Source organism: Empidonax traillii, unplaced genomic scaffold (genome assembly GCF_003031625.1).
Source record: "Empidonax traillii isolate 1590-97213 ecotype Southwest subspecies unplaced genomic scaffold, ASM303162v1 scaffold2015:size83106, whole genome shotgun sequence".
Taxonomy (NCBI): Eukaryota; Metazoa; Chordata; class Aves; order Passeriformes; family Tyrannidae; genus Empidonax; species Empidonax traillii.
This window is the reverse complement of record NW_020957208.1, coordinates 30,059-43,952: the sequence shown is the minus strand read 5'-3', so window position 1 is coordinate 43,952 and position 13,894 is coordinate 30,059. Positions and strand designations below refer to the sequence as shown.

Below are 13,894 nucleotides of genomic sequence, written 5' to 3'. Positions count from 1 at the left end.
TTACCTGTGCCCACAGGTGCTTCATGGGATGAACGTTTCAAAAGCATAACTGAAAGTTATTGCTGCAGTTTGTAAACCCCTGTGCCTGGATGGGCTGAAATGGATGCATTTAAAAGGGAGGATTGGAGCATTCCTGGAGCTGTGCATGGAACGCTGCCCTCCCCCAAAAATTGTGCTCTGCGTGTGGCCGTGCAGGGAGGGCGGATTTGGGACTCAAGGCTAAAAAATAATTAGCTGGTTAAATGATTTTTGGGAAAAAGGATCCTGGGGGACGGTGATGAACTGTCTCCTCAAAGGACAGTGCTAATTAAGTGATGTGCAGCAGCCTGGCTGGGTGCTGGGAGCAAATGGACAAAGCTGTGTTAATCATCAGGGGCACAAGGATGCTTCTACCTCATTTCTACAGACCACAAAAAAACCCTGATAGAGCTTCTGCCTCTCTCCAGAGATCTTTAATTCCCACTGACTCCTCCCTGGACCCCCAGCATGGGGCTCCTCACACTGGTCACCTCAACCTGTGTTCTCCTTAAAGCACCAGCAGAACCTGCTCTGAGTTTTAATTATTTACTGAAACAGCTTGAAATTTTTTTATCCAAAACCCAAACACAGATTCAGGTGTCGTTGAGTTCAGTGAAAATTCCCTTTAGGAGTGACATTTGGTGATACTTCCATGTTGTCTAATTTGTGAAGGCTCTTTTCAAGCATTCCCTCCCATCCCTGTGCACACTCACACACATCTACACACAAACAACCTGTTTTTCTATTTTCTGAGCAGAAGCTCAACTGTATTTTTTAAATTTCTCTTTATACTGAGGATCTCAAGGAGGGTTTACACTCATGCTGGGCCATGAAACTTTACCAGACAGAGGCAGAGAACAAAGAGAAGATACTTTACCATCTTCAGAGATGATAAATCTGAAGAGTGCAGGACACTTGACAAAGACAATTTCCCCCACGCTTGCAGGTTTCCAGCATGTAATGTTGTCCCACATTCCTGGACAACCTAGAGGAGAGAAGGAGGGATAAGATACGTTAGTGGTGGAAATCCATTCCTTTCTTCACACTCTTATTGTGCTTTATAGTTGGTTCTTCCTTCTATACATAAAAAGGTGCTTGTTTATAATAATAAAATGTATCAATTTCCCTGGAATAAAATAGTGTTCATTCACAGGAATATCATAAAGTAAGTAGTAGCACAGTAATGGCCAGACTTAATGAAAGAGTCTCAAATGGGATCATCTTCTACCTCAGCAGGAAAAGGAAGGAAAATTGGATCTCAGCATCTCTGTTTATTTGCATTTGATGCTGAGATCAAACACACAATCTTCTCAACTGCTAAATGCCACCAGCTCCGGGGTTTTCGAAGTGGTTTGCCATTAATATGCTCTGTGTTTGTATATGTGCCAAGAGAAATAAGATTTCACTAAAAACTGCTTCCAAGTGTTACTTCCTGACTGGCACAAGTCCAGTAGAACCAGATCTGGGTGATGAACCTGTGAAAACATCACAAGTGTGGGCTCCCCCAGCTCTGCTGATAGCAGCAGATTTCCATCAGTGCAGGATGCATCTTCACAGGACTGGAACTGGCATCTTTGTTTTCCACCATCTTTGGTGGCAGGGAATCAAATCCTGTGTTTCCTCCCAAAAATATAAGCTCTGTGTTATGGGCAGAGCAGTCCTGAGGGATGTGGGGTTTGGAGAACGAGGTCGGTGCCAAACAACATTGTTGATGTGTAACATCGTGATAATAACGACATGTTACACTCTACAAGGGTGGCACATGCCAAAAAAGTGGATGAACACTCTTTCAAAGTAAAGGATGCAGTATCAGATTGCATAATATAAATTAATGATCATATAAAATCCTGACCCTGTTACACAAAATCCCTCGGTTTTGACAGACTCCCCCAAAATACATTATTACTAAAAAATAAAGCTCATTAAATCATGACAGGAGCTGGAAGAAAAAAGAGATCCTTTACATTTGCCCCTACTCCTCTCTTTTAACACCCTTACCCCAGATTGTTTCCTTTGCCAGATGAGGATCCCATGACATGAGTGCTGTGACTGAAAAGTTTGAAAGCTCTCAGGCACAGGGTGGGGTTATTGGGGTGTCCCGTGCAGGGCCAGGAGTTGCAATCCCTGATCCTTGTGGGTCCTTTCCAGCTCAGGATATTCCATGATTTTGTGATCCCCTTTATGTACTAAAGGTGGAAATCCAGATCACATGGAGTGATATTAGATTTTATTGTATTTTATGGTAGTTTGTGTCCGTCCACACGGTAGGAATGATGTTTTCCATGTAAATCTGAAGATGGTAGCAATAGGTTTACAGCTCTCTGATGCATGGCCCTCGGTGAAAAAGCAAATTATATGTAAATATCCATGTTAATGAGACATTTGCTTACAAGAGGTGCTAGAGACAATCAGAGCAGTTAATGAGATCTTTGGAGAACCACCTGTTAGCCTCACTTAAATTAACTTCCTTATTTCTAATTATTAAATCAACATCGTTTGTCTTCCAAACACTGGGATAGCAGTGGAGGCTGCAAACCAGCCCGGGGAAATGCGAGGAAATCCTCACCCTGCAGAACAGGGATAAACAGCTCATAGCAGAGTGTTTGAAACTCAGTTACACCAGGTGGCTGTTTGTGTAGCAACACCACGCAGAGATAAAAAATAGCCCCATTTAAAAAGTCATTATAAGTTCATTGTGCTCGAAAACACTGATGTGCTGACGCTGGGAAAGAAGCAGCAAGTCAAGTCATTTACCTTAGTTACTAAAATAGCCAAGTGATGGAGATTGCAAAGAATTCCCCACCAATAAATTGTCTGATCCTACTCGGAAAAGCAGATTGGAAAGGGGCAATTTAGACAAGCAAGGAGAAGGATGAGAAAAAAAAATTAAAATTAAAGGGAATGAAGGCCAGTGTGTACAATCTCCCTGCATTTGTAAACTGTCATAACAGCCAGCAACTCCTGCTGGGGGAAATCTGCCCACGGAAATCAATGTGACTCGAGTGTGAAACTGCCCAGCAGGGCCCCCTCTGGCATGGACAGGGCGTCTCCACTGCCCTGGGACATAGGGATGCCCGAGCAGGCTTTTTGGAAAGGGCAGCTCACACACTGCAAGCACAAAGGATCAGCTTCAGGTGAGCCATTTTCCTAATTTTCAGCATGTTAGAAATCAGTAATTAAAAGAAAAAAACAAACAAACAAACAACTTTGAAGAATAAGATTTTGTGTGGGCCGGAGTGAAAAAAAAATAATATTTACAAATAGCTAATGGATGGTCTTGGAAACAAAACAGAATCACAGAGTCAGTAAGGCTGGAAAAGCCCTCCAAGGTCATCAAGCCCAAACACTGACCCAGCACTGCCAAGGCCAACACTGAACCGTGTCCCCAGGTGCCCCATCCACATGTTTTTGGACACTTCCAGCGATGGAGATCCCACCACTTCCCTGGGCAGCCTGTTCCAGTGCCTGACCACCCTTTCAGTGAAGAAATTTATCATAACATCCCATCTAGCCTTCTCCTGGAGCAACTTCAGGCTGTTTCCAGGAAGCACAAATCCTGCCTTCCCTCCCCATACCTGCCCTGCAACCTGCAGGCTGGAATTCCAGTTTGGCAAACCTTGTGGGATTCACTTCAGGTAAAATAAGAGTACTAAAGCTTGGTGTAAGTAAGTAAGTACTTGTGTCCTCTTCATAGCATGAGCAGAAAATGCTTCAGCTTGGTTAGTTGCCTCCTCTTTGATGGCTGGATGATCCCCTGGGAGCCAATATTCCTCGCTGCCGACTTTTGAGGGAACATAACACGATCATTCAGCCACAGGATTAGTCCAGACTGGTTTGACTTCAGCTGGCTGAGCCTCACCCTTTTGCCCTGTTCAGCCAAGCAGAGTTTCATCTGTAGTTGATAGGAGAGAGACTTTCTAGACAGGGATAATCCCATTTTAAGGTGGCAGTCCAGGGGAATCAGCCTGGAAGGTGGAGTTGCCTCTCTGCACTGACTGCACTCAGCAGGAGGAGGTTAAGAACTGGATTAATGTATTTACAGCTGCCTTTTAAATGCTTGAAGTTTGTACTCTTTACAGGGTCTAGCTGGTGTTAGTAGACATGTGGCTGCTTATGAAAACCCCCATGATCAGTCCCTACATCATTATCTTGTAAAAGGGAGGTAAAATTCATGTTTAAATTGTGAGCTCCCTGTGACTGGATCCACTTTGCACTTTTACTTCAGAATTCCAGGCTGATCTCAGCTGAAGCACAAGGTGGATTTCACATGGATTTCACGTGAAGCCCACGACACTCAAGTTTAAATTCAGCATTGTTGGAGCTGAGGGAGGTGCCTCACATACCTAAGGATGGCTCTGACCTGGCAGCCACTGAAAAAGGACAGCTCTTTCCAAAAAAAGGTCACATTTTTTAACCAGGAGAAAACTTTTATGTCTTTCTTATTTATGATTGCAGAATTTTCTGATGCATTTTTAAAACTAAACCTAAAACACCAAAACCATTCTAATCACCCTGCCTCCATGGAGATCCACACAAACCTTGTTCCCATCTTTCATTTCCAATTAAGCCTCTAGGAGGAAAACATACTCTCTCTCTCTAACCTGCTACTCCTGGCAGCTGAAAGGCTCCCTCTTGCCTGAAGTTTTTGGACAAACACCAAGAGAAAAAAAAAAACAAACCAAAAAACCAAAAAAACTCAAAGCAAGCCATGCTGGCAGAAGAGCAGTGATAAACAGCTCTGCTGAAATTGCTTGTGGTGCTTATCTTCCTTTTCTCCTCTGTCTGGGGCTGTCTTGAGAGTCACAGTTTGATAGTGGGCAGATAAAAACCCCCAGATTTTAGGCAACCCCATAGTTGAAGTTCACTGAGTTCAAGGAATGGACCTTGAGGATAAAGCCTGTTATCTTCCACCAACAGAGTCACTGTGCCACCAGGACTGTGTTCAAACTCTTATTTTTTTACAGATTTGTGCCCTGTTTTCTTATGGTGCCTCCACCACCTTACCCTCATTTACACTCTGTATTTAAATCCTCTTTGCAGTCTCCACAACATCCTCCCAAATCTTCACCCTGCCCTGGTGAGAAATGCTTCCTCTCATTTCTTGTTGAATTTTTGGCAAGAGGAGAGGCAAAAGCAGAGATATGGGTTTTTTTTTTTTTGAATGGCAAGGCCATGTGTGGTAACTCATTCCCATGGGTAACTCCTACCTGACTCCTTCTCAGTGACAACTCCTGCTTTGACATCTTTTTTTACACTCAGCACAACATTTTCACAAAAAAGGGCAGTTAAAAAAAAAAAAGGAATGACAGGACAATGGACAAAGGCATTTATGGATTCATCCCCAGACAAAAGTGAGTAGACAAGAATTTGCATACAATTTGTTCCCTTGGCAAATCAAGGAAAAAATGTAGTTACATAAATGTGAGACTCCTGTATTTTTCATGTAGGGAAATAAAGGCTTGAGATGAAAATCCATCCTTCTGGCTTACAGCATTCGGTTTGATTTCCAGTTCCCCTGCTCATTTATTAGTTTAAAATATCACCTTCAAGGTCATATTGCCTTCAGGAGAGTCATATCAAAGGAAATGTAATGCTACAAGCCAGCAGATTAAACTGAATTATGTGGTGCACAGTAACTTTTAAAGGGCATCCTACATATAAAGCCTTTTAGGGAGAGGGGGATTAGGAGATGGGTGCTCTCTGTTGCTCCATAAATCCTGGGAAATACCAAAATAAATAAGGGCTTAAGCGTGGCCTGGACGTGGGGCTCGGATTTTCAAAAGCAATTAACATTTCAAAGTGCAGGTATCTCAGAGGAGTTCCTATTACAGGAATGGGGTTTCTGGAGGTGATTGGAGTCAGGCAGCAAACTTGGAACCCTGTCAGATGCAGCAATGTGTGTTCACAGCCCAGAGAGGCAAATTCTGGGCTGCACCAAATGCAGCGTGGGCAGCAGGGCAAGGGAGGGGATTTTAATCTAATTTTAACCTCTAATCAGCTCTGATGAGATCCCACCTGGAGCATCACATCCAGCTCTGAGGTTCCTAACACAGGAAAGACGTGGAAATGTTGGAATGAATTCGGAGGAGGCCCTGGAGATGCTGCCAGGGCTGGAGCCCCTCTGCTCTGGAGCCAGGCTGGGAGAGCTGGGGGGGTCACCTGGAGAAAAGAAGGATCCAGGGAGACCTGAGAGCTCCTTGCAGGGCCTAAAGGGGCTCCAGGGGACTCTGGACAAGGGCCTGGAGGGACAGGACAAGGGGCAGGGTTAGATGGGATATTAGGAGGAAATTCTTCCCTGTGAGGCCCTGGCACAGGTTGCCCAGAGAAGCTGTGGCTGCCCCATCCTTGGAAGTGTCCAAGGCCAGGTTGGACGGGGCTTGGAGCAACCTGGGCTGGTGGAAGGTGTCCCTGCCCATGGCAGGGGGTTGGAATGAGATGATCTTTGAGGTCCCTTCCAGCCCAACCCATTCCACGGTTCTCTGATTCTAAAGTTCCTTTTAGAAGTCCAGACCATAAGAGAGCGGAAATGTAACAGCAACTGAGATTCCAGAGTAAGCTAGAAAATAGGAAATGCATCCAAAAATGGAGAAAAACACTAAAGGAAGACATTCTGTGTTGGAAAAGAGAATAGCTGATCGTGCATAAGCAAAAAAACTCAAACTTGTTCCTTCCTTAAAATGTCCCATACACAAAGCAGGCATGAAGGTCAAGTACAAGGGAAAGCTGAGCAGAGACAAGGGAAGGTTCTTTTTCCTTCCCAGTTCTGCTCCTGATAAATTTTGGAATTAATTGATCAAAGTCTATTCATGCTTTCATCATGTTATTTGTACCAGTTATTACACTAAGAATTAATTTTCCTGTTCATCAGGACTCCTTCCACTATCCCAGGTTGCTCCAAGCCTCATCCAACCTGGACTTCAACACTTCAAGGGGTGGGATATCCACCACTTCTCTGGGCAACTTAAGGTAAATTAGCATCTGGAGACGTGTCTTTTCTTCCCTGATTAGGAAAGGCATAAGTTTAGGCTTAAAACAGCTGGAATTGGAGGAATTCCACACGGATAGTCCGAGGGACTCTGCGGGAGGGGTGTGTGAAGAACAATAAACTGGGATCAAACTCACCAGCAAGTTGATCCACCTGGGCATTTTCCATCCCCTTTCTTTAAATAACTGCTGTCCCAGTGTAAAGTTACTCAAGACTATATCAATCATTATTTAGGATTATTTAGAATCCATTGTTTATGTAATGACACTTAAAACAGCACTTTCTACTGGTACAGAGTTATCAGCAAAGTGAGTTGTTTCATGGGATGGCATTTTCAGGGAACTGAGATGCACGAAGTGTAGTACTATTTACAAAAAACTACTAAAAATATCAGGTTAGCTTGTGGAAGAGAACATCAGAAACATTATTTGAGATATTTCACTTCTACTGTACCAAGTTATTCATAGATTATATTAAAAACTAAAAGGGGAAGTACCCAAAACACGGAGGTTTTTGGATTGGAATGATGGATTTTCAAGCATATTATTTTTTATAGATAAACTTTATACAATCATAATAATATTATTTAATTATAAATTTAATACATGTATTACTTTAAATAGTTATTGCATATTATTTCCTAAATGCTTATACTATTATATATTTATCATATAATTATGTATTGAATCATATTTATACATTAAAAGTTTTAATATTATAGTTTTATATATTATATATTTATATCTTGTAGCTATACTTAAAAATATTATAAAAGATTTTACAAAATAAAGCATCTTTATGAAATATGCTGTATTTGACAGCATTTTTTTTTTCCTTGAAGACCTGATACATGGGCAAAGATCAGCTTTTAAATTACGGGAGCTGTTATTTATAATTGGAGAGGTGTAAACTCATTTTCTCCTTTTAAAGCTGTTTAGCTCTTTCCAGTCACAAGATATTTATTTCCAAGCTCACAACTGCTGTTCTTGCACCGAGACCTGCCAAAAAAAACCCCTCATCCAAGAAAACCTCCCCAGAAAAAAACCTCATCCCAGAAAACCTCCCCAGAAAAAAACCTCATCCCAGAAAACCTCCCCAATCCTTTGAGTGAGCTCTGAAGAGTTTTTAAAGGGAAACTTCAGCTTGGCAAAATCTTGGAACCTTCCTTTGTCTAATTGTGCACCAGAGTAAAAAGCCAACGAGCTGGGAAATGGGAAAAAAAAAAAAAGCTTGATGCTTTTTTAGACTTTCTTTAAATGCAAGAAAAAGAAGAAGTTTGGTGATTCCTCCCTGAGAAAGTCCCCACTTTGGTGTTCTGGGGGTAGAGACTTGGGGGGATTACTGAGAGAACGGGGAGATTTGGAGGATGGGATGACACTCAGGACCTGCCAGAAGCTGAGGCAGTGCCAAACTCACCAGCTGCAGATAATCTGGAATTGCTCAGGATATGGGATGTGGGACATCCTGGGGTCCTGCCTGGCAGCAGCTGATGCCCCTTCATTCCTTTATTGTATGGCAGCCAAAACGTCATCGTCCCACCCCACCAGCAGCCCTCCTGGCTCACTAACCCCCTCTTAGGAGGAGAAGACAACATCCTGCACTGTATCCACTCTCTCTTTCATCAATTTTCCAAGCTGAGACAGATGGGAAAAGGGAGGCTGGTCCAGCAGTGCCTTGCAGGCCTTTCATCCACTACAGGGCCACAAATTTCCCTCCTTACATGAGTGGGCTCAGAGGAATTTCTGGGGAGAGCACGATAAAATCACAGGCTGAGAGAGGCAGAGTTGAGGCAGAGTTTGAGAAGAAATCAAGAGAAAAGAACCATAAAGGTGGGTTCCTCTTCCACACAGCCTTTATTCCCTTGGTGACATCCCATCCACAGGGATCCTGCACTTCACAGGCACAACCTGCCCATAAAAAGGGATTTACTAAGGACAAATTGGCTTTTTGAATAGTTTCAATGAACAATATTAGCCAAACCTACAGCTGGTTGTGCTGATGGAGGAACTGGCTGAAAATAAATGAAAATATACATATAAAAACCATTGTACATTTAATATATTCCTCCCACAAGTACTAATGTGCCTCAGATTGAACCCTGGCTTTCAGCTCAGGTTGTAGGTAAGGAATTTTCCCAAGCTGGGTGGCTGAACAGTTCAGTGCCACTTTTGCCCCCCAAGGAGGGATATTTGGCCCATTAGGAGTTTTTTTGGGCCTGTGAAGGAGACATCTGTAAGGATCACCGGGATAAACAGTTGCCATGGAGACAGAGAGAGCAGAAATTTTTTTCAGACTCTCTTTTCGGTGTTTTGGAGTCTGCATTCCTCTGAAAATGGAGAGAGGATTTCACTGCATGGGAGAAGATGAGGAGATTAAGTAGCAGGTCTCTTGAGCCTTGAGGATTCCCAGTAATAAATTCAGGGCTTTGAATCTTTTCTGTCTCAAAATGAAAAAAAATGACAATATCTCTTTTTGATTGGTTCATTTCTAACTAATCTCACAGCAACAGTAAAGAGGGACACAAATGTGACACAAACCTTGAAACTGTGTTTGAGGATGAGGTTATACTTCAGTCTTACAAAATCCTGACACAGGAGAGCAGGATTTTGGATGGGATTTATTCAGGCAAAGCCTGAGGTCAATAATTGCCCAGTCAAAAACACTTGTCAGGAATTTTGACTTGTTTTTAAAAGGATAAATAGACCAAAAAAAACTCAAAAAACCCCACCCACCCCCAAACCAAAAAAACAAACAAAAAAAACCCACCAAAAAAACCCCAAACCAAACCAAAACAAAACAAAAAAACCACCACCAAAACAAAACAACAAAAAACCAGGCAGACATGAAACCACTGAAAATAGCAGCTGATCTCAAGCCTATATGACTGATAACTTCCAAAGTTTAATTAAATTATGTTACATGTGTGGTGAGATCCTTCAAAAGGAATTTACAAATTATTATTATTATTATTTGGGTTTCAGGGTAGCTCTTTCTACAGCTGGAAAGCAAACCCAAACAAAACTCAGAGAGTGGTGACACTGTAAATCCTGACCCCTGTGCTCCCCCCTTTCTTGTTTTTTTTGGTGTTTATAAATAGAGTTATCTCAGTGAGAAAGGCAAGGCTGTAGTAGAAGATAACTTAGAACAGACCCTGGGCCAAATCCTCTCCTGATATAACCACAGTGACGCCAGTGTGGATGCTCTGGAGAGCCGTTTGGTCCTTGTTTACTCCTTCAAACCTTCTGAGGATGAGGAATGACTGAATTAAAGAACTTCATTTCTTCCAGGGTGCAAAATCCATAATCTCTGCTGGAAATTGGTCTAGTGGTGACTCAAACAATTCCTTATCAGAACCCAGGGGACCTTATGATCCAGTGGAGGAAACAAAGGGAATAAAGACATCCCAACAAGCCAGTTCCCAGCCTGTCAAGGGGCATGTTCACATCTTGCATTTCACTGCCAGGGTTTATCAAAGGTTGTCTCCTCATCTGTGCTGAACCCCTCTGCCTGCCCTCCAGCTGTTCAGAGAGGGAAAAAAGAAAATATTGAAGATTAACAGTGGTCCGGCCTCACTAGGATTACATAAAACTGGGAATTTTGGTCAGGGCGAGAGAGAATAAAGAAAGTTGGTGAAAATACTGTGTGAGGGGTATCAAGAGATGAAAAAGGAGATGGAGTGCTTGAGGAAGGAGGACACAGGAGGTGCTAGGGAAGCATGGAGAGTTAGAGTGACCATTCATAGAACGGTTTGGGTTGGAAGGGACCGTAAAGATCATCCAGTTCCACCCCCTGCCATGGGCAGGGACACCTTCCACCAGCCCAGGTTGCTCCAAGCCCAGTCCAACCTGGCCTTGGACACTTCCAGGGATCCAGGGGCAGCCACAGCTTCTCTGGGCAACCTGTGCCAGGGCCTCACAACCCTCACAGGGAAGATTTTCTTCCTAATTAATAATCTAAATATCTCTTTTGTTTGAAAATGGTTACCCTTGCCTGTCACTATCTGTCTGTATAAGAAGTCACTCTTCCTCTCTTTTATTGCCCTGTTTGCAGAGGGAAAAGGGAAAGGAATGGAATGGAATGTTGTCTGGGAAGGAACCACCAATGCCATCACACCCAGACCAGCTCTACCAGCAGCAAGCAGAGATCATATAAATTTAATCCAAAATAAAGTGCACACTGCTCACAGCTCTACAGTGGATAAGCTACAAAATGCACAACCTCCCAGAGGCAACAGGGAAGTACAAAACTCCAAATCCCCTTAAACATCACGTGGGAAAAATATAATAACTATTTCTGATGTTCAGGTAAGTGAAACACAAGTGAAAATGCCCAGAAAACCATGGGAAGTGGCCACAGGAGGGCCCAAAATTGCAGTGATGGTAACACAACATCTGAAGCACTGGAGACAAAATAACCCCCCTTTGCTTCCCTTTGGGTCAGGACAGATGGGTTGGATCTGCCTTTCCTTGTCCAGAGGACAGAAGGATACAAGGGGAAATGGGAAGGGGCTGCCAACACCACCTGCCAATTTACGGTGCAGGAATAACAACGTCAAGAACATACAGAAGGTGGGTATCAAACCCCCAGCACTGCTGGATGAGTCACTGCCCCCAGAAAAGCCATCTGGGTATCACCTAAGGAAGGAATATTTTGGAAAGAGTGTAGATTTTTACCATAATTGGGAAAAAGGAGTTTCCTTTTGCTTAGTCCTGCAGATGAAAAGTTAATTCCAAAAGAGCCAATGAAGCTGCTGGAATTCAGAGACTTGGGTGGATTTGGGGAATTTACAGATGGGTAAGGAAAGGAATGTGAAAAAGGGTTAAGTATATTGTTATATTATTCCCTTCCCATTCTTATTACAAGAATTACAAGAAGTAGTTAAAGATCTAGCAGGGTGAGAAATTGGTCTGTGCTCTTGCTCACAAATATTTGGGGGCAGGTAATTCCCATTTGAAGTCATTAACACTAGTGAAAATTTGCATACATATAATCAGTATTTTTTTTTTTTTACTGGTGCTCCTTATTGGAATGCAGAATAATCATGGAAAAATGGAAAATAAGCCTAAAGGGATGTGTGGAGCTCGTAGAGATTGTTCCCTGCACTCAGGCAAAACAATCCATAACTAAAACACCCAGAAGTAATTTTGAGAGTTCTCATTGTCTGTGATATTCTTATAAGATGGACAAAGCACAAAAAAAAAAGTATATTACTGGGCCCAATTCTTCATGACTGACTTATAAAGATCCAGAAACTTTTCTATTTTTCAGTTATTTGATAATTTACAGCTTGCAGGGATGGTGATAAAATCACTGCCACACGTAAAGACAATAACAAATTTCTGAGAGTGAACAGGGCAGACTTAAAATTAACTCCTAATTTAAACCTCAGTTAGATGTAGGATTTTTTTTTTTTTTACAGCTACAGGAGTGCATTTATACAGGTATAGAGTGTAGATTTATATTTATATATATATCTTTAGATGGATTAATCTGTCCAAAGGCTGTTTAAGGTACACGTAGAATCAAAACTAGGAAGCACAAAAAATCCACTTTATTTGTAACCCAGGTGAGAAATCTTGTTCCTGTGAACAGAAGGCTCAGTTGTTGTGATATACCACTGGAAATTTTCTTGATCAGCTCTCAATCTGGAGGAATAATGATAAAAAAATCGGGAATTCTGGTCTCTCCTGCCTGGACAGTTCTGGAATAGTCCTGCTGACCGGGAACACTGTGTTGAATTCTGTTCAGGCTTATTCAAGTATGATAACAGTGGGTTCTGCTTCAGGCCAGGGCAACAGAGAAGGGGCAGAATTGTGTCAATCATTTGGCTTTCTGGCCAAAAAACCTGGAGCAGATTCGAGTCCTTTCCTGTCTCAGCAATAAAATTTGCACAGCGATTATTAATTATTTGTGGTCGTTACTTCAGCCTGGCTTTGCTCTGGGCTTGAGAACGCTCATTACACACCCTAATTATTGTTTTTTTTCCCTCTCCTAAAGCATTTCCTTGTGTGTTGACTTCTGTGTCCGGTGATTTTCCTCCCCCCAGCTCCCTGTGAGTGAATCACTGCCGGGTTATTCCGACCCGACCTTTTGTTTGGGTTGGGATTTCGAGTTGTGTTGTTTTTCCTCCTCTTCCTTCGATTTGTTTTCCTGCAAAGGACACAAACCAATCGATTCCAGCAGCGTGTGTGAGCAGCAAATGGATGGCTTGATTACCTAGAGTGCTCTGGAAGGCTGAGGTGGCTTTTAGGGTAATCAGAAAGGCAAGGGAAAGGATCAATCAGAAAAGCATCTGCAGGTGCTTGGCCGTAAGGTGCGAGTGGCTTGAAGAGGGAAAGCTGCACCCATCAACATTCATCTACATGTGGAATTATTTGGGTAAGGTTCCCACTTGGTTTACTCAAAAAACGCCCCAAAAAACCAAACCAGACAAACAAAACATCAAGGAAAAAGCTCTGCCAAAAAAACCACAGCAAAACCAAACCCTACAAAAAAACCCAAACCAAAATAAAACACAAGCAAAAAAACCCTACAAAAAAAACACAAAAACAAAAAAACCCCAAACCAACCAAACAAAAAAACCACCAAAAAGTTCTGCCAAAAATCCCAACCCAAACTCTACAAAAAAAAACCCAACCAAACAAAAAAAGAAACAAATAAAACACAAGGAGAAAAACCCTCCCTGAAAAATAACCCCAAAACCCCCAAACAAACCAAAATCCTACCAAAAAATCCCCAAATGCTAAAAAACCCAAACAAGCAAAAAACCAACCAGCCAAAACACAATCACAAAACCCTACCAAAAAACCCCCAAACCCTACCAAAGAACACCCCCAAAAACTCAAAAAAACCCAAAGCAAACACAAAACCCTACAAAAGAAAAACCCTAAA

The 13,894-nt window shown here is 42.4% G+C and overlaps 1 protein-coding gene across 1 annotated transcript in view; it reads right to left on the bottom strand.

Annotated features, from left to right (window-relative positions):
• LOC114071422 (pituitary adenylate cyclase-activating polypeptide type I receptor-like) overlaps nt 1-13,894 on the bottom strand; it is a gene marked incomplete at its 3' end in the record, with an annotated part of 65,754 nt that overhangs the window by 36,640 nt on the left and 15,220 nt on the right. Inside the window, exon 2 of the mRNA XM_027909251.1 lies at nt 896-1,003. Within this exon, the coding sequence (XP_027765052.1) occupies nt 896-1,003 (108 nt within the window). The remainder of the gene's footprint in view (nt 1-895; nt 1,004-13,894) is intronic.